This window comes from Rutilus rutilus, assembly GCF_951802725.1.
Source record: "Rutilus rutilus genome assembly, chromosome: 7".
In the NCBI taxonomy this organism is placed as follows: domain Eukaryota; kingdom Metazoa; phylum Chordata; class Actinopteri; order Cypriniformes; family Leuciscidae; genus Rutilus; species Rutilus rutilus.
In genome coordinates this window covers 30,871,371-30,898,094 of record NC_140221.1, presented here as the reverse complement: position 1 = coordinate 30,898,094, position 26,724 = coordinate 30,871,371, and the positions used below count along the sequence as shown (strand labels likewise).

Here is a 26,724-nt window from a genome sequence, read left to right as displayed (position 1 = left end):
GTCCTGCACTGTTCCCCCACCTACATGCTCTCTCTCTCTCTCTCTCCACCCCTATTCCTCTCCTTCTCTTTTCCAACCCTCATAGTCTCTCACACACTCCTTCCCTCCCTTCTTTTTTTCATTCTGCTACCACAAGGCAGTCTTTTATTCTCGCAGCTGAAGAGCTCCTCACTTGTTCAGCCTCTGGAACGAGAAACCCACCCTGATCCCAGATCAGGAGACAGGCCGAGAGAGAGAGAGAGACAGACAGGCTGGAATACAATAGGGGTGATTTATCACCACATACTGATGTAGAGATTTCAGAAATGGTGTCTCGTAAGATTAGATTTGTTATATCAGCATATTGTGGAAGCAAGTCAGGTGGCACTTTTTTTGGTCCTCACTCTCCCTGATTCTCCCTCATCCATTCGATTCTCATAAAGAAATCTAATTCCCACAACATAGTTGAACTCTGGCCAAGTCAGATAAGCAAAATGTGAAATTAAATTCAATTACAATAAGCCAATAAAGCTGCCCTCTAAATACGTTAAAATGCCCTCTGTAAAATTTCTTAGGACAACAAACGGAAGAGAAAACTAAAATTCAGATAATTGAAGGCAAGACTGGGGGAGTTTGTGGAGATGACGTTTTTGAAACAGAGAAATGGCTGTTCTGCTACTCAGAATAATGTCTTATTTTAGTGTCCAAATGTTAAACACCCAAAATACACACACATACGCAATAGCGGCTCCCCGTAAACCCAACCCATCTACACTCATGAGACATTCCACCAACGCACGTCTGGAGAGGACGTTGCGTGGGTTGAAAGAGGGTTGGAAACTTTGGGGAAGCTAAGAAGAATGTGAAGTTGCAAAGAATGCCAACTTAAAAATCTGTTTAGAAATATTCAGAGGGATGGGATATTATCAGATAAGTAATAAAAGTGTCAATAAAAGGTGAATATCATCTCCAGGTTAACTTGAAAATACCAGGCAAACGTGTATGAGGGCAGGGTAGGGGGTTCTTAAATATTTGCCCAATGCCTATTAAAACTTAAATATTTATTTTCTATTAGTTACAATCCATACTGTCTGAGGTATCAGTGTTTGTCTAGAACAGCTACGCTATGGCAAGCCGTTTTAGCTTAAATTGTACCCAGCGTTACTCGTCGTAATTGCATTTTTACTAGTAAGAATTCAATTAGAGAGCTCTACAATTCAATTCTTACTAGTAGCAATTACAATTAGAGAGCTCTCTAATTCAATTATTACTAGTAAGAATTACAATTACAGAGCTGTCTAATTCAGTTCTTACTAGTAACAATTCCAATTAGAGAGCTCTACAAATTAATTTTTACAAGTCATATGTCTCCATTGACTTCCATTCATTTTTAATTACGGAGCTGTACAATTGAATTATTACTAGTAACAATTCCAATTAGAGAGCTCTCTAATTCAGTTGTTACTAGTAAGAATGTAATTGCAGAGCTCTTTAATTCAATTACAGAGCTCTGCAATTATACATATCTTTAATTCATATTTTTACTAGTAAAAATTCAATTAGAGAGCTCTGTAATTCCATTCTTACTAGTAATAATTGAATTAGAGAGCTCTCTAATTGTAATTCTTACTAGTAACAATTCAATTGTAGAGCTCCGTAATTAAAAATGAATGGAAGTCAATGGAGACATACGACTAGTAAAAATTCATTTGTAGAGCTCTCTAATTGTAATTCTTACTAGTAACAATTCAATTGTAGAGCTCTCTAATTGTAATTCTTACTAGTAACAATTCAATTGTAGAGCTCCGTAATTAAAAATGAATGGAAGTCAATGGAGACATACGACTAGTAAAAATTCATTTGTAGAGCTCTCTAATTGGAATTGTTACTAGTAAGAATTGAATTAGAGAGCTCTGTAATTGTAATTCTTACTAGTAATAATTGAATTAGAGAGCTCTATAATTGTAATTCTTACTAGTAATAATTGAATTAGAGAGCTCTCTAATTGTAATTGCAACTAGTAAGAATTGAATTGTAGAGCTCTCTAATTGAATTCTTACTAGAAAAATTCAATTAGGCCATCCTTAAAAATATTTTGGTTTGCAGTAACAGCAAAAAAAAAGAAAAAAAGGGTCGGTAGGTCGGTCTATATTTTTTTTATATATATAAAAAATAATATAAAAAAGTATATATTTTTTCATTAAAAAAAAAAAAAATCAGGGTCGGTGGGGGGGTGGGATGACATTTTTCACCTATGTCTAAGGACTGTTTACACCAGGCCACTTCATGCGTTTTCTCAGATCGGATTGCAATCTGATTTATCAAAACGATTCCATTTACACCTGGTTACATAGGCTAAATGTGTGTTGTTTTTTTGCGGATATAAATCCGATCTTCAATTACCGCTATATGTAGATTTAATGGAGTGCACGTCACCGAAAGCAACAGTTATGACTACATTATTTTATTGATCATCAGCTAAAATTTCTGAATCAAAGCCCGCAATAAGAGAAAGCGGAAACAGCCCTGGTAAGATCATTTCGTTTCTTTACATTTAATGATGATGATTGTGTGTTAAGCGTCAGCGACTTACTTTCACTTTGATTTGCGATAGTTTGCACGTTGATGCTCAGCTTCTCATCTGCGGCAATGCGTGTTGCAGTAGCGTCGTCATATCTGACTAAAACATGACATATAGCCTATAACACGCTCTCGCATGTTTATTTTTTAATAAACCATATTCAACAACATATAAAAATGAAATAATCTTTAGAGTAAAGCCGCAGCCATCATTACCAAGCGCGAACCATTGACAGTGAATGAAACGAAGCAAACTTAGCTTGCAGGCAGTAGTGTGACATGCGTTAACGGTTAACCAATGGTGTAAACATAATCATAGATGACGCGCCACGGGTTTTTATTTAAAAGAAAGAACGTAGCTTATGTTTGTATGTAGGTCTGGGCAATTTATATTCACAATACTTAATAACTAATATTATTTTATTGCATTTGTATTAGTTGTTTGAAGAGTTAAAAAAAAATCGGTCGGTCTTAACCATAGACTGTAAAAAATAGGTCTTAACGCAAGTTTACAACCGGCAAGTCGGTCGGACTGAAAGGGGAAAAAAATTAATAATTGGGTCGGTACTAAATTGACAGGGTCGGTCGGGTTACGGCAAACAAGAATATTTTTAAGGATGGCCTTACGACGAGTAACGCTGGGTACAATTTAAGCTAAAACGGCTTGCCATAGCTACGCTATGGAAGGCCTATGTTTGTGCTTAAACACCCTTTTACCTCGTTTCTCTTCATCTTCCTTCAATCTCCCTCTGATTTATCTAAAATCCACACACCAAATTAAACACTAAAACCTTAGCTACAGTAAATAGGATAGAAATATAATCGCTGCAAAAACATGTTGTGTTTCACAGGGGATTTTACTTTTTTAAGGATGCACAGCGTCAATCTGAGTGGCCGTTTCCATTCATAAGATTCACATCATTACGCAGAGAATAGAAGATGAAGTGGAAGAAAGGATGACCTCTGGTGGTTGTGCACATGTTTCATTTTCATCTACATATAAATCTACTCAACTCAGCAAGCTCTGATAATAGACAGCAGGGCTTGTTTTGCTCTCAGAAAACATAATTTAGAACGCATTTGGGCTTTTCAGCTAAGTTCAAATAGATTTGCCTTAAAAATATATATTTAAAAATGTAGCTACTATTTGTAAAGAACTTTCCTCAATTACATATCAAAAGCAGCAAAAGGAAACTTACCTGAAAGCGAACCATATTAAGGGCCACTGTGGTTCTTGGTTTGTAAATAACATGACAACTCTTGGAAATGGTCTTAAGGAGTGGGATACAGACTGATCGTGATGAATAGCTCCCTCTGTAGCTCCTTCAGAAATTCAGCTGGAACCACTGTAGGAGATTGAAAGAGAATCCATCAGAACAGCGTCTGTGCGTAAAACAATTTCACTTGCCGTGGCTGCACTTTCCAGCTAACCAGAGGTGGACAAAGTACACAACTTCCTTAAAGTACAGATACTACTGGTCAAATATTACTCTGTTACAAGTAAAAGTTGTAAAGACCGATTTTTACATAAAGCTGCAGTCCGTAACTTTTTTGGGTTAAAAATTATCCAAAATAAATTTGAGCAAGTACATAACCAGCCAGTGTTCAAAACTATATGCTTGCCTTAGCTCGGTTCAAAACGGTAAGCTTGTAAAAATGTTTTTAATTCCAGTGGTACTGGTGGATTTCAGCGGGAAATTCGAGCATGTCTTTGCGTCATTACGTCACATCTGTACACTTAAAGAAGGTGTCTCGGCTAGTAGGCTATATTGTGTGTGAGGATGTTGGAGGTGGAGATTTATAGCCTTTTCTCACAGAACTTGATATAATAAAACTTATTAATTTGATGGTGGATCCAGCAAGGTTCAAACGACAATCACCAGTGACAAATGGAGATTCACCCGTTGTAAAATGCAAAAGACTTCGGACTTGGGAGTGGCTACAGAAAAAAAGAGACTGCAACCAGCCAGGCCCATGCGAAAACAAGGATAACATCGGAAGGGCATTAAATGTAGTCACGCAATGCAGATGTTGTTAACATTAACAATTTGAGAACAAGTAATTTGCACGGTTTGACGTGATATGATAAGCGATCATTAGATTTAATCAGCGCGATTTACTGCAATGCTTTTTTCCCCTTAGTTGGTCAGAACAAAAGTGGATGTTACTTACTTGTTCAGATGACATTTTCCGGTGGAAATTCTTTTGTTGGTCATACTTCCAAAAAGTAGGATCTGTGATTCCGAATGATAGTATCCACACCGGCGCGGTGACTGACAGCCGCACATTCTCCTCAAAACATTGGATTCATCCGCGCTGTGCCGTGCCGAGGCACAACCCACGTAAAGTTGATAATTCCGCGAATAACTACAATTGCAGATTTCGAACAGAGATGGCGACAAAGAGAAAAACTACAGAACAGAAGTACTTGAAGAGTTCAGATGCAAAAGCCTCTAAGTGCCATCTGAAATTTTCTTCTAGAATGATCATTTTTATCAAGCTTGTATATTTAAGTTCAGTAATTTCACTTAAATGACATTTAATAGGTAATTTTCATTGCCATTTAAGTGAAATTACTGAACTTAAATATATGAGCTTGATAAAAATGATCATTTTAAAAGAAATTTTCAGATGGCTTTTGCATCTGAACTCTGCACTTGTTTTTAAAACTACTTAAGTATCAAAAGTAAAAAGTAAATGTCAATGCATTGTTTTATTATTGTTGCATTTGTATGTAATACTTACAGTACCTTATGCCTCTGAATCTATGCCTGCCTACCTACCCTCATGTCAATATAACATTTATTTCTAGAACACAGTTCCAGTAGTGGGATTAAATGTGAGATTGAATAAGTGCACTCAATAATGTCCACAATGGTTTCGGACACCCAAATGGCTGTTCCCTCAAATAGTGCCCTAATTATGTGGGTTTTTTTTTTTGGCTTTTAGTATGAATATGTTAGCCTTACTGTTATCTATGAGCTTGTGTGCTCCAAAACAATGACAAAATTTGCATTAAGAAGACCAAACCCAACGTTGAATATTAAAATCAGGTCGATGTCAGAATCCAAGCCAGATTGACATTAATCTCCAACGTTGGACAAACGGGTTGACGTCAGAAACCAATATCAGTCGGGTTCTGTTGTCAATCTGACTTTCATTTCCAACCAAAATCCAACGTCTGTCGGACATCGGATGGTGACGTCATTCAGACGTCGGGTTCTGACGCCAACCCGACTTTCATTTCCAACCAAAATCCTCCCCTGACTGACGTTACTACTTGTCTTTCAAATGTATTGAAGTTAAAGTAAAAAGTTTGCAGAAAAAATAATACTCAAGTGAAGTACAGATACTCAAAAAGTGTACTTTGTTACTGTCCACCTCTGCAGCTGACACTTTAAAAATAAAAGATCCACAACTATACAGTATTTCTTCCAAAACATGAGGGATGGAAAAATAACTTTTCTTTTCCTCGGTTCATGTTTTCCAAATTAAGATGGACATACAGACAATAATAATTTCTCAATCACATACAGGCCTCAATCTACTTTCAGTTTCTCTAACAAACACATATGAGAAAAGCCCAGCCTGTAAAAACGTACCTCAACTCTCCATGCTAGTTTTAAGGTGAAAAAAAAAAAGAACAAAACATAAAAACATGAATCATTCAGTGTGGCCAATCAAAAAACTGACTGGTTCACGTGACTGGGTGACAAAAATAGTGCTGCTACATTGGCTTCATGCAAATACTGGTGGACTGATATGGCTTTGTAATCGTTTTATTATAAAATCAGATGCACTTCAATATATTTCAGCATTCCAGACCATTAATGATTTTATAACATAACGTTGTTTACATTGTGATAAGCATTCAAATAGGACACATTAACTGCAGAAAAAAGGACAGTTCACAAAAGATCCTTTTTAGACTCTTTATTGATTTTTTTTTAAGTTTACACTGGAATGTTCTTTAACATGAATCCCTAATTCGTTATTTTACAAGATTACAAAAAAATCTCTGAAGTCTTTATACCATTCCCCAATCCACATTATGATTCCATGAAAACCAAAACAAAACATTTAATACGCCCTTTCCCATCATCAAAATATGCGGAGACATTCAAGGCATTATTTGGAACCAAGACAGCAAGGGAGGCCTCTTTTCTTCAGTGGGGGCCATATGGGGTTGAGACTGAAGTTTGGGATGATGACTTGGCAGGCTGGGAACCACTCTTAATGCTGATTTGAGACCAGAGGTCCCTCCCTGAAAACCCATTCACAATCACTGACAGCCAAGAGACACACATGATCCCGATCCTCCACTGAGCGGCTCTATCTACATACAACACATTTCAGATAAGAATGAGCAGGTTGCCTTTTAGCAGTATGAAAGTCCAAGCCTGCAGTTCCTGCTTTCAATAGAAAAGATGATATAAACCAGACAAACTGAGCTCTCATTTTTGAATTAAACTACTCACTGTACTGTACTATACGGTATGTTGTTAATGGCTTTAAATGTTTTTCCATTTTAATTGTTTGTCAAATTGCCCTCAGATGTCCATGATACTGGAGACAAACTTTTGAAAATGAACTAATATGTTCCATTTCCTTACAGGTTGGCATTATTACACTAAAGCAACGTAAAGCAAGAAAACAGCGAGTTACACAAAGATCCAAGCACAGATATAGTTCTTAAACATGAGAGATGTCTAAACAGGAGATGAACTATCTTTTAGACAAAACAAGGAGTATGAATGACAAAGAAAGACAAAACAATGACTCCAGACATTTCAGGATATGGACGAAAAGGCTATTGCAAGCAAGGTACAACAATCTTCTAGTGTTTCAAAAAAGTTAGTTCACAGCACAATGAAAATGAAACTTTAGAAAACCACAAACTGGAAGAAATGACATGAGCAACTTGACCCTTACAGTGAAGGTATATGAACCATCAATTCAAATATATACTGCCATGATGGCATCAAATAAATAAAGCTCCACCAGCCCACCTCCCTTCTGAAAAAGTCTCCATTTTAGCCCCAACCCTTGCTGATACTCACTGGCCTTTATGAAGAAGGTTACTTCGTGAAACAAATTTGGTACAGCCAATATTGCCAGCAAAGTCTAAAATGACTTCATTTTCTTTTTAGGGGATAAAAAAGCAAGCAGAATCCCATTAAAGTACTGCTGAAGATGATAAAGATTGCATTGTCCCTCCATTTGTAAGTCTCGCCCTTCTTTTATTTATATGAATGTTTTCAGTCCATTTATCTGCTCTTCTGTCAAGTTGGGTGGAATTTTGTTAGTGATGTTTCCTTTTATAGTATTTCATACTTGTCGACCACAAATGATGTTTCTGTGGAGAACCGAACCGGGCTGTCCCCATCCACTTGAGACACCTTAGTGACCTGACAGGAGAGAACATGAACAAAGAGAAAAGAGGGAAACGTGAGTTAAATTTTTTTGCATTTAAAGGGTTCATGAACTGCATTTTTTATAACTTTATAATGTTTCCTGAGGTACACTTAGTTATAATGTTAGTATGATTTATACATAAAAAAATAAAATAAAAAAAGGGCCATTTTCTACCCTAATTTTAGGTCTCTGATTTGAACGCGCTGTTTTAATGGGCGTGTCTGCTGTGAGACTTCAGTGTAAACGCCCACTACTTTGATTGGCTAACATCTTTGCATATAAACTAAGCATTACATGTGGAATTCTCTCAAACTTTCACTATGTTTTTACTATTACAGCTGTTGAGATTAACTAATTGTGAAAAGTGTTGATTACAACATTCTATTTAGATCTACTCCCGTGACATGAAAGTTTGCAGCGATGACAGACATGTCTGTTGAGCGCATGACTGCAGTGATCTCGTTATTGCAACTCGATTTCTCACAAATGCTTTCATCATAACTAAGTGCAAACACGATGTAAATAAGAGATTCATTGTGCAGTGTAGACAGCATCATTGATTATAACGGGAGTTTTGGCCAGAGTCACTGATAAACTCACGCTGTTTGATTGACAGCTCCAACGATTATATAGGGAGCGTTCTTTGATCGCTTTCTGTATATAATTTGATCACAATTTGAATACCATTTTAATGCTTCTACGAGAAACAATGTGAAGTTTACCATCTAGTCACTGGCTTGATTTAGTGACGCATAAACGGCAATAAACGATTTTGAGACAAAGAACGTCTGACTGTACGTGAATCATTACATATCAAAAATCACTGATCACCGATTAGGCTGAACACGGTTTCTTGCATGTTGTGGCATTACTGTCAGGTCCATATCTTACAGTCTGTTTGCAAAGCCTGCACCAAAATATGACTGATTTACCAAAGAATCCACAGTGAAATGTACCAAACAAACAAATATTGCTCCACTGAGACATTCACATAAATAACCACTTTCCTAGTATTAGGATCCTTTGGAAGATAATGTTATTTTTAGTCCAGTGATCATACATCTCTCTTCTCTCCTTCTTATCTCACTTACGTGACTGTAGGTGGTTTGTCGCACTATTACATTATAATGTGACAAAATCCGATAAGAGTAATTATTGGAGCTTGGTTTCAATAAAAACTGTGTTGAGTTCTGAAACTTCCAGGATGTTTTTATAGTACAATGACCTCTTACATGTCAAAAGATCATTTGAAGAAAATTTGAATCCCTAACCCAGGGTTTAACAAACTTTTTTGATAGCTCCCACAGGGCTCAACAATAAAGACGGTCACTGTCCTGATCGGGCCAGTGCTGCATCGTCACGAAAGTTTATCATTAGCATGTGCTTTTAAGTCTGCCAAAATTAAACATTTAATTGCAAGCAGCAGCAGAAGGACTCAGTTTGGTATTGCACACTGTGTGAGAAGTCATCCTTATTTATCACAATACAAGGTTGCATGGGTCAAAAACAATGAAAACAACAAATATTTACTTTTTTTTTCAAATATAAAAGTTTTTTAAAAATCCTTAGTGTTGAGCTCTGCCCCCTATGATTTAAAGGTAATATTTCAATATTTTAACAACACATTCACGGTTCTCCGATTTCAGTTAATGGTCATGCATGCAGGTAAACAAAAAAAACAACAAAAAAAGTGTTTTAACTTTTTTAGCGAGTGTTTTTGAAAATGATTATTTGAAAATGATAATTTGAAATTTGATAATTTGAAATGTTATGATTGTATTGATTATTAACTTTTAATTAGTTCATGAACCCCCTGCAGCTACGTAACAAACCCCAGTTTGGGAAACCATGACCTCTTGTCTTACCTGAATGTCACAGTAGCTTCCCTTGGAGACAAAGGAGACACTGACTGGGAAAAAGTCATTGGGCTGGCCATTTATGCTGAACTCCATGCTTCCGGTCTTATTCTTTACATCGATCACGGGCAGAGACCACTCCAGGACATTTCGTCTGCTATCATGGCGATATTCTCCATCTAGATCACCAATCACAGGAGCTCCTACTCCAGACCTGTGATGAAATAGTTTCAATAGAAAAATGTAAATAAACCAAATGACCCCAAGATGCTTCATTACACATGGGGAAAGGCAGAAGGTACTTTAATATGGTGTATAATGTGAGTGAATTAGGGTCCTGAACTAAATTCAATGAACTTCTACTCACGGTACAGGAATAGAGATGACTACATCATTGAGTTCCAGAGTTTCATCCTGTAGCTCATACTCAATGTTTACATCACAGCCGGTGCCACTCTCAGAGGGCCAGCAGTTTACTGCAGAGATGAAACAGACAGGAATTGGATGAGCATAGGTCATATGACACTATGGGTGAGACATAAGCTGTTAGCTTTATTGGTATTACTGAAACCAGATGTTTAAGACTGACTTGTTAGTGGAATGAGAGATTCCTCTGTTGTCTGTAGTCTCCACTTCAGCACACCCACGTCAGTTTTCAGGGGGAAAGATTTGTCAGGGTTTTTCAGACCAATCACGGACTCCGCTGTGAAAAGTTTTTTGTCCACATTGGGATGGGTCTACAAGAGAAAAAAAAAAAAAAAGGTTGGAAGAGTGTTGCACACTTATACAGTTTTTTATATTTTCTTTTCTTAGTAGTTTTAGAATACATAGAAACATTTAATGGTTTTCAGTTTTGGTCATTTTTTATTAGTTTTAATAGGCCCTACTCATTTTTTTGCACTACAAACCAATGCCTATACCAATATATTTGATTTTATTACAAGAAGCATCATATTCAGAATTATTATTTTCTACATTTCCACATTTAGAAAACGTCACCTGCAACTGGACGCCTCTCTTGTCATTATTGCTGATATTTAGCCTAATTCGCCCATTCTTCTCATCAGACACTCTGAGGGTAATCATGCCAATCACTTCCATGTTCTGGAGGCCACCGTCACGACCACACGTCAGGGTGATCTTTTCCTCCACCCGCATATGCACACTGAAAATTAGACAGAAATTGTAAATTGCAAAACGATCCTATCTTAAGCCAAATCTTAGTCCTGTTTCACACATCATGTGTTTGCAGCATACTGGTGCATAAGAATTGTGTGGCTTAGTAAAGAAAATAAAGTGATTTCTGGGTTATGGCACATCCTATTTCCTCTGAGAAAAGCATTGAGAATTATTTGATTGTCAAACTCAAAATCTAACTTGCATGAGGAATCCAAATTCAGTTAGCCTTAGAAAGTGGTGCTTATGTGCCTTAAATTTTGATGAACAGATGCATTTTCACCATACGTTCTGCTGAGTTCAGTGTGCAACACGCAGCAAAAATAGGCTCAGTGCTGAAACTCTACTTGACATGCTGGTCAAACGTACAGTGTGAATACTGCAACCATTAAAGGCTTTGTCCACACCAAATTTCGTTTGAAAACACATCTTCTCCCCGTTTTGGCCTTCCGTCCACGCTGAGATGTCGTTTTTATGAACGAAAACTGCGCTTTTTGAAAACGCTCTCCAAAATGGATAATTTTGAAAATGCCATTTTTGCATTGTAGTGTGGACTGTAAGGGTTTTGAAACCAATGCCGCACATTTAGTCATGTGACGCATATTGTAACAATAGTTATTCATGTTTATATAGGTATTGTACCTGTTATGTGCTATTCACTTTCACGCAGTAGCTAAAATATGTTAGTTTGCACACTCTTCATTTCACAGTCCGGCAAAGAAAATTCACTTGCATTTGCTGTCCTGCGGCAAAACATGAGAGCAGTTGCATTTTAATGGTGAGTGAGTGCGACCTGGATGCATCAGTGATCGTGATCCTGATCCTGATCCTGCCAGAAGAATTGCGCGATAACTTTATTACGTCTTGTTCCGTCATTGTATCATCAGCTTTTAAGAGGGTTTACTCATGCGCAGTTAGGTGAATTTAGAGTTTTCTGACGTTTCAGTGAGGATGAGAAACTTTTGGAAAACGCTTGAAAACACTAGTGTGGATGGAGAGCATTTTAAAACCAAAACGGTGTTTTCAAATGTATCCGGATTAATGTAGACGAAGCCATAGGCACTGAAAAGAATATGCACTTGAACACACCGAGAGAACTACAGCCAACTGTCAACTAGCATGCGCGTTCTGCACCTGCGTGTAAATGAGACAACTGTCTGTTTCTGCAGTTATATTTGTCATTCAAAAAGGAAAACCAATGCTACAGGCTGCAGATACGCAGATACAGTAAACAAAGCAGCGCGTGCTTACCGTTTTGAATATCAATCCTGCTGATCACTTTTTTTACTCCACTGCGCTCATGTTAATTTAATTTTTTTTGCCAAGGAACACTTGTCCTACAGCCTTCTATCTGTACCGTTCTGCCTTTTTTGCTCACTGTTTTGCTATTATTCTCAGCACTGACTCATTCACTAAGCTGAACAACCAATCAGAGTTCTCTCTCTCATTGACACAACGAAAATACTATGTCTGCCGACGCTGAAAAACGGCCCGACAGCTGATCGTCGGCTTGGTGTGTCCCGGGCTTTACATGCTGCTGATCTAAGATGTGTGAAAAAGGTTTCAATCTAAAACCAACTAAAGGAAGTAGTACATACATTTTTTTTTTTTAAATCTATTTCCTTGTTTAACTTGCATTTGTAAAGCCTCACAAAGACATTACATTTACAAACCCACAAATGGACCTTTAATGCATTAATGAACAGTAGTGCTAAATAACCAGTGATTATTTTAACCGAATAAGAATATACACTCGACTAATGTTCTATTGATTATCCTCAATCTGATTCTAGCATTAAAAACACAGACATATCATTACCTCTCTGTGTGGGTTGGAGGAGGCAGAGATTTGGACGCATCTGAGGGTCTTTTGCCTGTGCCAGGCAAGATGATATTTTCTCCCTCTGACTTGAGTTTGTCCACAAAGTCATCCACCTCCTTCCCCTTGCCAACCAGTTTAAGTGCTTTACTTGGACCACTGGACCTAAAACAAAAGGGCATTAAAATTGCAGCCTGCTGCTTTTTTATACAGGTTAAGGGTCGCTGTACTCTATAAAGATTATAGCTGTACCTGACGGGTGCAGGGGTGGGTTTGGGTTTCTCAAGCTCGATCAGCGTGTCTGTGATGATGGATGTGTTGCTGCTGCTCATGCCCGAGCTGCCAAAACCACCAAAGCCCGGACCCTTCTTTCCACGCTCTGCATCACGCCGTACCTGCTGAAGTTCTTTAGCCTTCCGTCTCATCTCTGCCTTAGCCTCGCGCTCCTGAGTCTGATGAACAATTGAGTGGTTTAGAGTGAAGAAAAGATAATCGACAGTAAAAGTGCATCATAATTACTAAGAGCCCTTGCCAGTAGGTTTATAAACAGCAAACATATAGCTGGGATTAGGGATGTTAAATTATGAACTCCACACAGCACCTTGTTTCATGCATTAGGAACATATTGATCCTCCTCCTTTGCATCAATGCTTGTATCTAAGCTATGCAAGTCTAGCAGATGGGAGAATTTTCTAGAATGTCATTAAATGCAGTAGACTTCTGTGGCAAAAAAGTTTGCTTTGCTATTTCTCAAGAAATGTCTTTCCTACCTCTCTGACGGCACGGAAAACCTTTTCCTCATGAGAGTCCATTTCTGTGAACGTCCGGATCTGGGCCAAGTTGACATTTTCTCTATAACCGAGTGCAACAATCTCATCGAACGCAAAGATGAGGTCAAAGCAGTGCTCCGAAATCTCACTTTCCTCCAGGACACGACAATATTCAGGAATCTACCAAAATAAAAAGTAAAATGAACAAATCAAGTCAGTTTCATTTGAAAATTCTGATAGTAACAAAACGATTTGTATTGTGAAAAAGTTGAAAAACGTGAATTTTATTTAATTGAACAACCTAAGATGAACACGTCTAAGTTTCTATTTTACAAATTAATAAAAAATAAAAAGGTAAGATCTACAGAAAAATACTTTATTAATTTCTTCCATTACTAAAACTGATTTTTTGTTTATTTTACAGAATTTTTTTAATTTGCTACTTTTTGTTACATTTCCTAACATTTGTTAATTGTAACTAAGTTACCTTACTACATCCAGTGAAAAACTGTAAATGTTTTTTTTACACTATCATGTCAAATTTATGTTTTTCTAAGTAAAAACTATGGACTGCCATATAATTTACGGTGACATTGCCTGACTTTGGCGTTATAAACACTGGTTATACGTTTTTTTATAGTGAATTTCAGGCAATGAAAAATGAACACTGATGTGCATCAAGAAGTAATAAACAATTTTGTTGCCCATAAAAAGTATTTTATTCCACTGTGTATGCGGGTTCTTTCGTACCACACGTGAGAAGAGACGGAGTGTCTCCAGGTCCTCCAGTATATTACTGTTCTTGGTGGTGACCAGCACCATGTAGAGCTTTTCCAGAGGCTGGTAGACGTAGCGCACACTCTCCGTCTCCACAAATGTGTGCTGTTTGCCGGTGTTCATCAGCTTGGGAAAAGCGGCCAGCAGACCCTCCACTCGCGTCCGTGTCATCTCCACAAACTGCCGCGACACCAGGGCCTTACCTGCCTTGGTGCAGATTGCTGCTGCCAACAGCACCTGGAGAAGAGTTATTGAACAAGAAAGTTAGGGAGCCATAAAAAATAAAATAAAATAAACGGCCGTACGCATCGATTTACGCCAAAAGAGTAACCCTTGAACTTGACGCACAACGTAATGACGGCAATTGACGCCTCTCACGGTTCAAACAAAAAGGGCTGGGCAGTCGCGTTTGTCATTACGTTGTGCGTCAAGTTCAAGTGTTAAGGCCTCATTATGCTTCTGCGTCAACTCCACGGCGTAGCTACGCCGTCACTCCTACGGCGTCGTGGCTGTTTTATGGTTCTGCGTCGGGTTGCGTTGCATCGCGGTGCATTTCACCGCCAGAACGCTAGGGGGGGGGGGGGGGGGGGGGGGGTGTGTGGTTCGCAAATCTCTTTGCTAGTTTGTTTTGGTTCCATGCGCCGGTTCCGCTTTTTCATTTCCGACAATGGCGAGCGAAAGAGAGAGAGTGTTGTTGCAGCTGGAGCTAATCGACGCAAATGTTTAATCACAGAAGAAAAAGAAGACGTCAGCGAAGGTGCACGAAGACAGTGGCGGTATAGCGGGAGGGGGAAACCGGAAAAGCTACACTCCGGAAATGATGTATAATCTGACCAATCACAGCCCTTGCGGTCTGCGTCGCCTCGACGCGTAGTTAAGATTTTTCGGAGGTGCACGTCGAGCTACGGCGGAGGGGTCGGAGAGGGGTTCGCGGCAACGAAGAGGGGTCTGCGGGGGTACGCCGTCGATTCGACGCAGAAGCATAAAACAGGCTTTACTCTTTTGGCGTAAATTGATGCGTACGGCCGTCTGCCGAAAGCTAGTTATTTTAGTCGATAAAGTTTTAAATCTTTTTCTTACACGAACGCATCACTTCACTTCACTTAAGAACGCCTTTATTAACCCCCGGAGACACGTGGAGCACTTTAATCATGAATGCATTCGCTTTGATGGACTTCGAAAGACATACAGCCATTCACTCCCATTATCAAGCTTGGAAGAGCCAGGACATTTTTTTATATAACTACGATTGTATTCGTCTGAAAGAAGAATGTCATATACACCTAGGATGGCTTCAGGGCGAGTAAATCATTGGCTACTAATTTTCATTTTTGGGTGAACTATCCCTTTAAGAGTGAAATGCACACGTTTTCCAGTACTTCAAAGCTCTCTAGGCTAAATATTATCCAATTTTAATTTTAATGTGAGGAAAGATGTAGGAAAACTTAATATTTGTGGCAAACAAACTTTTCTCTTTAAAAAAAGACATGAAATTACAACTATAACCAGTATTTAGCTGCAGAAGAGCACTTACTGACTTATTAGCCATTTCCACTCCCTAATATATGGAAAAAAGTAGGAAGTCTCAAAGTCTCATGAACAACAAAAACTAGCCTAGGTTTTTGAACATTACTGTTGTTAATAAAAGTTGATTTTATCTGCATCTCAATTCAAGCTCAGTGCTTTACTGTCAAATATCCAATTAACAAACGTAATACTGTCAGTAACTGCCCTTATTATTAAAAACAATAGTAATTTTATAATTAAACTAACATTATGATCAAAAATCCCCCCAGCGCTACTAAATCAGTAGAACTTAGTGGCACCAGTGCTACTGCTCTCAAATGTTAGTCTTGAGCTCTGAAAGAGCACAGTAAGATTCTTTATTTACATTCCTTCCAAGAGCAAAACAGACAACTTTATTTGGCATTAATGTTTGCATAGGCTACTTAATTTATAAATTGTTTACCTTAGGATAAATAATTCTTCATAGCAGCAAAGATAGAGCCCATCTTTCAACATTCACATGATCAGCTGTCAGAACACACTGACTACTGTAACGAAGGCTGTCTGAAGCAAATCAGAGAAACACCTAATAAAACCAACAATGTGATTACATATCATGCAGGGTTCCCACACATTCTGACCAGTGAATTTCCATGATTTTTCCAGTCAAGTGTGAGGACTAGACATGGATGGATTAGATAAAGTTAAAGAGCTTACACAAACAAGTCAAGTTAAGTCACCATTATTTTTATAGTGCTTTTTACAATACAGAATGTTTCAAAGCAGCTTTACAGTGGTAGCAGGAAATAGTGCAACAAAGTTTATTTTGGCTGTACAGCAGCTCTAGAAGAAAATAGAACATGTTGCTGTTGATTATTACTGCTGCGGAGCAAGTACAGAGACTTGCTACTGTCAATCATAGACACTGCTGAAAGCATGATGTAAGACATGCTGCTGCTGCTGCTGCACAAAACCACTACAGCAAACATTGACCAACTGTGTGAGCAACAAGTTCATTAGCTACAGATGCAATAGAAACCCATCACCTTGTGCCATGTAGTTAACCCATTAGTCTGCGCCATCTAGAGTTTTATGACAGAACTTGGTATTTAGTTCCATGACTTTTCCAGATCTGGAAATAACACTTTTGAAATTCAGTAATATTTCAAGGTTTTTCAAGCCAATGGAAACCCTTATCACGAGACAGCAAAACCAGCCAGAGTAACAGAGCATGAATGGGTTTCTTTTATTATCATCAAGGAATCAAAGGGGTGAAGAGCTTTATGGTCTGTATTGAGATAAATTACACAAGCTTCCCACTGCATTCATTGAGAGCATTTCTGACTAGATAGCTGCACACTTCAAAATACTACAGTGCAATCCTCTATGACCTAAGCTAGTCCACATTACAAAAGACAGACCCAATGATTTAGTATGGGATTAAGACGTCAGCCATTTCCATAAAACAACTTTCAAAAAACTATCCAGCAATAGGCTAAATGACAGTATGACTATCCATCTACCCTTAATTGCTGCATGTTCCCAAACCCCTGAGTGGTTTCTTTTTATTTCTGATGCTCTCGATTCTTGGGAAAATAAAATATTCCAATTCAGTTCAATTTTATAGAAAAGCCTTGAAACAATCCATCCTGTTACAATTGATCTACAGACAGGTCAACATTATCTACAACTGATCAACGTGCTAGTTGCAAATTTACCAATTTAAACAAAGTCAAAAACAGTCTGAATTGTTCTCAGTGATAATGCCAGCACTGAATTCAACACAATCTGACCACGTCAACAGATGCTTCAAAGGGGCTAACGTTAGTTATTTTACACACAAAAAGTCATGTAGAATTAGCCCACATCGTCCTACTGTTATCAATCACAACTTACACAGCTTATTTGTTATCACAGACAAGTAATGATAAGCTGATAGGGAAAGTTACAGGCCTACAGTACAGCGATTATTTGTGATGTTACTGATGTAACGTTAGCTCATTTATCTTATATTGACAACACACCTTACTAGCGAGTTTAACTGCTCAAGAAGTGACATTATTCGTAGACATTATCACTGAACTGGTTTACAATTTCGCTATACGTCAATTTCAAAGTCTCTCTTGAATAAATACGCATTTCAAGCATTAAATCAGCCTGCGGTTCATTTCGTTAGCTAGCAGTAACCTCTCATGTAAAAACCGGAACCCGTCGTCAAAATCAGCCGTTTGTCCATAAACGAATAAAGATGAACTCACCATTTTCACGGTCTGATATGTTTTCTGCGTTTAATCTTCTGAACGCCGTTTGTGTGGTTGTATAAATGCTATGTGGAGATAAATAAAACTGTTATTTGTGTGCAAGGCGGCTCAATATGGCAGAAGTGTAAGCCACGTCTCCAACCGGAAGTAGCTCGTCGTCAGGGGTAAAAGGGCAGCACGGCATATGTGGAGGATCCAACATCAGCAGCAGCACTGCCCAACCCTCACATGACACTGTCAAAGAGGTTCCTTTTAAATACATCCGTTTATTTAATGACTTATATATATATCTATTTACACACACACACATACATTTCATTCTCATGGAAAGAATTATGGAAAGTAAACGGTTTTCTAATTTCCAAAGATTCCAAAGACATAACAAAAGTTTACCTTTTTTACATTAACAAAAAGTTGTAATGAAAAGAAGAATGCACACTCAGAATCTGTTTTTATATGAATTTTGGTGCCCTGTGTATCATTAAGTTGAATCCTCATTAATGAATTGCATTTTATGTTGTGTGCTTGATGTGGTTTCTTTTTCTTCAAGTCGTTAATTAAATCCTTCTTTATCTGGTATGAATAAGTCACTTTGCTACTGTTATGAATTGTCCTATTTTGTCATGACTTGTTCCTTGATTATGTTTAATGACGTTACATTACATGGTGATTTTCAAATGAGGAATGAAACAAGCGATTCATTTTAAAGAGGCAATAATACAAGAGCTAGCAACACAAGGTTTCAAACATCATCTAGAATGAGTGTTGGGGGCTTTCGAAACAGCTGCTTCCTGAAGCTTCGAAACCCAGGAATCTGTTTCGAATCAGTGGTTCGGAGCGTGTATCAAACTGCCTAAGTCACGTACGTACTACGTAATTTCAGTAAACGAGGCTTCGTTATGTCATAAATGTTTCGAAATTTCAATGGTTCACCGCTGGGGGGCGATGATCTTTGTGAACTGTAAAAGTCACGCGCCCCCAGCGGTGAACCATTGAACAACAAGTGTCTATGGTTTTTACGGTTTTACCTGATCTCGGATCAATTTTATACATGACAACATTATTATAATTAATTCGTATAATTAAAAGGAATAATAGTAGGTAATAGTCTCTTATTGGCATGTTTAGCTGAGCCGTCCATGGACCAAACAAAACACGTCCTGAAAACTGATAATAGAACTCACTATGTGCCTAAAAAATTATAGACACTTGATATTTAATGTTATTAGATGATTCACACTGTTACCACCAGCGTGTGGCGTTTCGAACGCTTCGAAACAGTGATTCACAAGGTGCATTTCTCAGTCAAAACTTTATTTTATTACAAAATTCATTTATCAGTCGACTCTTACATTAAACTGGTTTATAAATATGATTTTCAAAAAAATTATAGATGTTTTTTTGTTTGTTTTGTTTTTTTCTGTAAATTACGCAACATTTTGAGACATCATTTTCGTTGGGTTGAATGAAGTATGCGCTGTGTGGCGCAGCGTGGCGAGCATGAATACATCTACACATGTACTACAGCCCAATGTGTTCTTGCAGACGGAAGTATCGTTGGTTCCCGTGTAGGTCACACACACAGAGTTTGCGGTAGCAGTTGAGCACATTAGAAGTCAGTCAATCAACCAAAACAGTTGTGCAAATGAGTGAAAAATCTTGACGATACAGTTCGGGGAACAGATCGCTGATGTCTGGAAACGTTAGTATATCTCAAGTAAGTGTAAAAACGACCTGGTTTAACGCGCAGTGGCAAGTGGCTCGGTGAACTGCCATTTTAACCGTTCTGTCTTTCTATTGGTGGAAGGGAAGAGTTCGGAAGAAGTAGGCGGGGTCTAGAAACATGTGGACTCAAGAAATGAGATTTTGAAATATAGGCTATATTGTAACGCACAGACTCTTGATATTGTGGTGAAATTGCTGTATTAGTTTTGCACCGGCAGTTATAGGGTTAACGTGGGGGAGTTCCCACTTCCCAGGCGGGAAGAAAAAGGATACTAGTAAATGTGAGCAGGCTGGTGCGGTTCAGTTATAGATGTTCTTCGTTCTTCTGAGTAAAAAGTTAAGAAACAAAGCCTTCCTTGTCTGTCATTCTTCAGACGTTACAATATATATATATATATATATATATATATATATATACTGGTGAATGTATTTTATGTTGATTTTTTTTTTACATTAAATTAGCTACGTTTTATACATACAACTCTGATGACAAGTGTACCGTGATGTAACGATCTCTTACTTTCTACAGTTTAGTTACATGTGTGAGTCTCAATAAGCATAAAAGTCTCTTGTACGTCGAATTACCAAAATTCCTCGTGATTTGACTATGTAACATAAAAATGACACAGTTTTATTAGATGCGTGACTTCCTCTCTACAGCTTGCCTCTTCTAGCGTATTCTGTAGTGTTTTGTGAACTTGAACGTACGAATTAGCAATAAAATAAAAAAGGAAAACCTGGGTTGAACGGCCAACATTTATCTCACTCGCAACTGTGAGCACTGCATCGAGCCTTTGGTTTATCAGCACTGCCCAGAAACTCAGGGTGTGGGGAATGCAAGGACACTGTAAAGGATAAAAAACCCTCTCCAGCAGTTGTTGATTCATTCAGTCATTCATAAGGCCTTGGATCCAGCACATCATCTTCTGCAGCCTGTACTTCTGAACTGTAAAACTATCCGCTAATAACATGGAAGGGCCATTCAAGTATATTAGAGTGAGAGTTTGATGAAACACATTTAGCTATTTACAGGAGTTGAGGTGAGCATTATTATGACATTTTGTGATATTCTTGTTCTTGCAGGAAGGAAATGGCAAAGTCAGTCGGGTTATTCGCATGGGAACAAGGAAGAGCCAGGTAATGTAATGTTCAGAGTCATTCAGCTATGCTGTGTAATAATTTATTCATTCATTATTTCATCTTCCTACGTATTTTCTGCACTTAGTTATACAAGATATAAAATGTATAGAATTGTAGTAGTACATTAAAATCAATGTTTTTAATGACACATAGCCTATTATAATTTGTTCCTTGAGAAAATGTAGCTTTTTTCCCCACTGTGGTTTGGCTGAGGGTCCCTGGGTCTGTACAGGTTGACAACTCTTGAGATGGAGAATTTCATCGGGGTTTTTATCATTGTGCGCTCAAATTAAATGATCAGTGGAGTCAGTTAAGTCAAAAATAGAGAAAACATGCAGTATAAATTGAATGGAAAGTATATAGATTTAGATTTTCTAGTCTGGAACCGTTAAAAAGTGAGGGTAGATAACACAATGGAAATGGGTGTTAACTAGCGTGCTATAATCAGATAAAACTAGCCCTCAGTGTCACCAGAGTGATTGCCTGCTAGCATTTAATCATACAAATTGGTATATTTGTTTCTTAGCATCAGCATACTGAGGTTAGTTAAAGTCTTCATAACCCGGAGAATCTTTAAATAACGACTTTGACTTTAAATGTTTAGGGAGCTCCTCTCAAAGGTAATGTATTGCACTGAGGCTCTATGACATTGATGAAATTTCATTTTTGTATTGTGTCTGTGTCTCTCAGCTGGCTCGCATTCAAACAGACAGTGTGGCCAGCAGACTGAAAGAGCTTTATCCAGATGTTCATCTAGAGATAGGTAAGAGAGGACATTTTGCACAGCATAATTTGAATGAATTCCATCAACTTTACTTGTATTGCTGCATTTGTCTTGTGTCTGTCAATTAAATGCATTTTCTTCTGGACATGTTGCCTACACACACACACACTTTTCATTTTCTTGTCCCCATGCACTCACTGCTTGTCTAAGGACAGAGAGGGATTGTGTTCTGCTGAGAATGTGTAATCTATACCACCGCTCCACTGCTGAATCCTACTGTCTGTGTCAAAAGACATGAATGATGATGTCAGAATTGGAGCCAGTGTGCACAACTCAGTTCATCTCTTAACCTTTTTGTGTGCTTGAATTTTAGTTGCCATGTCGACAATTGGGGACAAAATCCTGGACACTGCATTATCAAAGGTAGAAATCCATCTGCAATTTTTACATGTCATTATTACAGTATGTTAGGTTTTGTGGTGTCTGTAAAAAGAAATGCCTTTGAACGTTTGTGTGCTGCCCAACTTGTACAAATCCATTATAACCTATTAAATGTGTTTTCTTAGATTGGCGAAAAGAGCCTTTTCACCAAAGAGCTGGAAAATGCCCTTGAGAGAAATGAGTAAGTTCAATCAAAAACTTAGGACTGTGTTAGGATGCTGATGCTAAGTGTGTTCTCATCTCAGCTTTTATGAAGGTTTCCTCTTTCTAAACCCTCATTCGAAAACATAATGGACTGATGTTCAGTTGAGTATGCTGTAAAACGCTTTAGATTGAGTTAACCTGTAATTATTATGCTTTCAGTATTATTGATATGACATTTCAAATACCTCAGTCTCAGTCTGCAGAACTGTTTTGCTCATATTTACTGTATTCAGCTGCTTCACCCTCTGTTCTGCTGGACACTCTACATCAGAGGATGTGAAAGCAGTTCTTTTAGACTTGTTGATGTGTTTTGTGTAATAAACCTTAATTAAGCATGTGATAAATAACTTTTTTATGGTGACACATAGCACAAAGCAATAGAAGTTAGAAAAACATTTTTCCTCTAATGTGTGAGTTTGTTTATTTTACTATATTTTTATTGTATTATTATTATTATTAATATTTTTATATGTGTTTTGTTCACCACTAGAGTGGATATTGTGGTGCACTCTCTTAAGGATTTACCTACCTCATTGCCCTCTGGATTCACTGTTGGAGCCATTCTTCAGTAAGTACCACACACTTGACATCTGACAAATATTTAATGCCTTGTAATGACCAAGGGCACTGTTGTAGGTGGTTTGAAAACTTGTTCGAGCTGTGTGTGTGATAAGTTGCTCATTGTTTTGTGAAGGCGGGAAAATCCCCATGATGCAGTGGTGCTTCATCCAAAGAATGCTGGACTTACTCTGGACAGCTTGCCAGAGAAGAGGTGAGCTCTGTGTTCTTTAACAATCTAGTCATGCCAAATAAAAGTGTAGACACCCATCCTAGAGAATTTGATTGATGACCCAAATAATGAAGGAATATCAGCAGTATTCATAGCGATGGCATTTGATTTCAAAATCTGCATTCTCTCATAGATGTCATGTTATGACAGCTATATGCACTTATGTAACCAAAGCTGTCAGAAACATTTTGAACTCTTTTTTTCCCCCAGTGTTATTGGCACAAGTTCACTTCGCAGAGCAGCTCAGCTGAAGAAACGATTCCCTCAACTGGAGTTTGAAAATATTGTATCCTGCACTTTCTTTTTCTTCTTTATCTCTGGATGTTTATATATTATTAATGGGAACAGCTTTGTCATTGATTTTGTTGGACTGCCAAAGCAAGCACATATTTCCTGGGTATTTGTTATACTGGCAAGTTTCTACATACTGTATATAGCATTTTAACGGTACTAGAGTCTGTCTCCTTGACTTTACTGCTATAGAGAGGGAACCTAAACACCCGCCTAAAGAAGCTGGATGAAAAGGACGACTATGCTGCCATCATTCTGGCCGCAGCAGGCCTCAAACGGATGGGCTGGGAAAACCGAATCAGTCAAGTATGTTAGTCACGACATACATCCAATTGAAATGAATTAATGAAAAAGAAAAAATTGTAGAGCAGGGACTTCAATCCATCAGTTGTTGATAGGATGGAGGCAGATATGAATGCGAGCTTGCAGTAAATGGTAAGAAAGGCACGAAATGATTAGAGAAGTCCAGCATACATCAACAGAGAGAAGTCTGTAGTTTCACTGGAAGTTATGACATTTTAATAAAAAATAGTCAAAAAATAAAAAAGGGAACATATGCCTGAATAGTTCTCAATAAGATCAAAAACATGCTTTTAGAAAAGAGAAATACATTTTCATTTCATGCTGACTTTAATGTTAAAAGTATTTTCATATGTATAGGCCCATTTGCAAAGTTGATATGAATCAGATTGGCTTCAGAGTATGACCTCACATTCAATGCTAACAAAAAAAAGTCATTTCATATGAGACGTGATATGGGTTTATAACAAGAGTGTAATATATTACTGGGGAAAACCCATATCTACCAACCACTATTCTGAATATTGAAGGTCTCTGATGACTACAGCAGTGTTTATAGTTTTATTTATAGTGCATTCACTGTAGTTTTTCTATAAATTGCAGATTCTCAGCCCTGAAGATTGCATGTATGCAGTTGGCCAGGTAAGTGTGCACAAGCATTTGTGAACTATGAAACCGCATTAGGTATTCATGCACTAGATTTAAAGCACTAGTAGCATATTTTTCCAGTGTTTATACCCGTCATGCTTTGCACTTATTATTGTGTTGTTCATGCGAGAAAAGAAGCAGGTGCAAGCTCAACTGTTATTGCACTTTATAAACATTGAAGGAAACACCTGTGTAACAATTTGTCAACGGTTGCAGCTAAAAAAAGTGCAGTTTTTTTGTGTATGTTGCATGAACATAAAACATAATGCTTCATTTGTGATCAGACTCCTGTGAAGCCATTGTATACATTCTGTAACTCTTAACCTGCTGAGCTGTTTTATATATATGAAATGTCAGTCAGTGAATAACATAAAATGTGACTTATGATCAGGGAGCACTGGCAGTGGAAGTCAGAGCACAAGATAGAGACATTCTGGAAATGGTGTCTGTCCTCCACCATCCAGACACAGTGCTGCGGTGTATCTCAGAGAGAGCTTTCCTCAAGCAGCTGGTGGGTTCCCTTACATACACACACACATGAACTAAACTGTCATTGGATGTGGTTCATATCTAATTGACCATATCCCTGGGCATACAGCTGTGGGGTTTTAATACTGTTCATTCCTTTGTCCTGCTTTCAGGAAGGAGGCTGCAGTGTGCCTGTTGCTGTTAATACAGAAGTGAAAGGGTCCATGGTAAAGAGCGTGTTTTTATGCTACTTCACTCAATGTAAATGGATGGCAATACAAATCTGAATGAGTGTTGTTGCTGTTTGTATAACAGATTAAAATCAGCTCTTTTCTTGTTGCAGTTGTATTTGACTGGAGCAGTTTATAGTTTGGATGGAGCTGATTGCTTGAAGGACACTATGCAGACGTGTGTGGAAATAGACAACGAAGTAAGGGTCAAATATACTTAGATATACATTACCGTTCAAATGTTTGTGGTCAGTAAAACATTTTTATTCAGCAAATATGCATTAAATTGATCAGTGACGGTAAATACTTTTTTTAAACTTTCTATTTATCAAAGAATTCTGGGAATAAAATGAATCGCAGTTTCCACGAATATATTAAGCAGCACAACTGTTTTCAACATTGATAAGAAATGTTTCTTGAGAGCAGATCATCATATTAGAATGATTTCTGAAGGATCATGTGGCACTGAAGGCTGCTGAAAATTCAGCTATGCTTAAATACTGTGTTTTGGACCAAATAAATGTAGCCTTGGTGAGCACTTTTTTTTTTTTTTTCATAAACATGTACCCCAAACCTTTGAATGGTAGTGTTTACATATAATGATACATGATTATAAAGTAAATCATTTTACAGCATTATAACCTTTATTCCAACTGGTTTTCTATCAGGTGAGTGAGAGTGCACAGGAGTGTGTACATGTTGCTGTCACTGCCAACAATATATCATCATCAGCCCTCGATGCTGCTGAGAAACTGGGGATGGATCTGGCAAATGTTCTCCTTAATAAGGGGGCCAAAGACATTCTCACAACAGCCAGGAAACTTAATGATGCTCGATAATATATTTATATATTTTTTTACATTTTGTGCACTGGAGTCATTTGGGACCTAGTTTATGAATATTTAGCATGCTGTTAACTTGCTAAACGGTACACTCAACCGTATGATCTATAGCTGAATCACCCATGATTGGGTGAATATATTAAGTCTCTTCAGCTACTATACCTCAGTTTAACAATGTGACAGCACCAATTTTTCTGTCAGCTGCTAGTTTACACACAAGACACTGAAATTTCTAATGTTTTGACTGCCATCCTCTCAGGCACAGAATTCTGGAAGAAAATTCACATTGATAGTCTTCCACTGATCAGGCTGTCTTAATCAATGAGCCACATAAACATTAGGTGCTTAAAATGGCTACCTTTTACATCTGGCCATAGTTTTTAATATAGAACTTAGTATCTTACAATTACAATTTTATAAAAATGTATGTCTATCCTCAAAATATATGAGTTGTATTACTGTGGAATTCTATCAAATTAGGCAATCACAGTAAGTATTGAGATGGTAAGACGTTACTTCATAAGACTGGGCTCCATGTAAGGTTTCTATTAGCAAAATGTTTAAAGTTTGCTTAAGTTAATAGATTTTTCGTTTTCATTGGAAGATTTATGCAATGTGTTTTAGTCATCAAGACGCCATAATGTGCCTTTTAAAACATGTAATGGAGTTAACCATAAATCATTTCACCAGCAATGTTAAAGGTTTTCTGTAAGTATCAACATGAGAACACATTCTGTGAATAAAGATGATCATTAATACCATTGTTGTTCACTTTCTCGTTG

The 26,724-nt window shown here is 37.7% G+C and overlaps 2 protein-coding genes across 3 annotated transcripts; one reads left to right on the top strand and one right to left on the bottom strand.

The window, feature by feature from the left end:
* Nucleotides 1-6,477: 6,477 nt before the first annotated feature.
* Nucleotides 6,478-18,299, bottom strand: arcn1a (archain 1a). Its single transcript, XM_084414172.1, has 10 exons — nucleotides 18,137-18,299; nucleotides 14,346-14,609; nucleotides 13,596-13,775; nucleotides 13,078-13,277; nucleotides 12,826-12,990; nucleotides 10,830-10,995; nucleotides 10,420-10,567; nucleotides 10,198-10,306; nucleotides 9,840-10,044; nucleotides 6,478-7,967 (listed from the first exon to the last, which is right to left on the bottom strand). Exons 1-10 carry the CDS (start codon nucleotides 18,137-18,139, stop codon nucleotides 7,878-7,880), a joined length of 1,530 nt encoding a protein of 509 aa, XP_084270298.1. The 5' UTR covers nucleotides 18,140-18,299; the 3' UTR covers nucleotides 6,478-7,877.
* Nucleotides 18,300-19,635: 1,336 nt separating this feature from the next.
* Nucleotides 19,636-26,703, top strand: hmbsa (hydroxymethylbilane synthase a). Of its 2 annotated transcripts, none has more exons than XM_084414078.1 (14): nucleotides 19,636-19,856; nucleotides 20,948-21,001; nucleotides 21,695-21,767; nucleotides 22,102-22,151; nucleotides 22,295-22,350; nucleotides 22,864-22,941; nucleotides 23,068-23,145; nucleotides 23,374-23,449; nucleotides 23,647-23,760; nucleotides 24,358-24,396; nucleotides 24,794-24,913; nucleotides 25,044-25,097; nucleotides 25,214-25,300; nucleotides 25,769-26,703. In XM_084414078.1, the coding sequence occupies exons 1-14, from the start codon at nucleotides 19,830-19,832 to the stop codon at nucleotides 25,937-25,939; spliced, it is 1,077 nt and encodes a 358-aa protein (XP_084270204.1). In that variant the 5' UTR covers nucleotides 19,636-19,829; the 3' UTR covers nucleotides 25,940-26,703. The 2 variants fall into 2 exon arrangements, with proteins under 2 accessions (XP_084270204.1, XP_084270205.1); XM_084414079.1 differs by lacking the exon at nucleotides 19,636-19,856 and adding an exon at nucleotides 20,712-20,860.
* The last annotated feature ends 21 nt before the right edge of the window (nucleotides 26,704-26,724 follow it).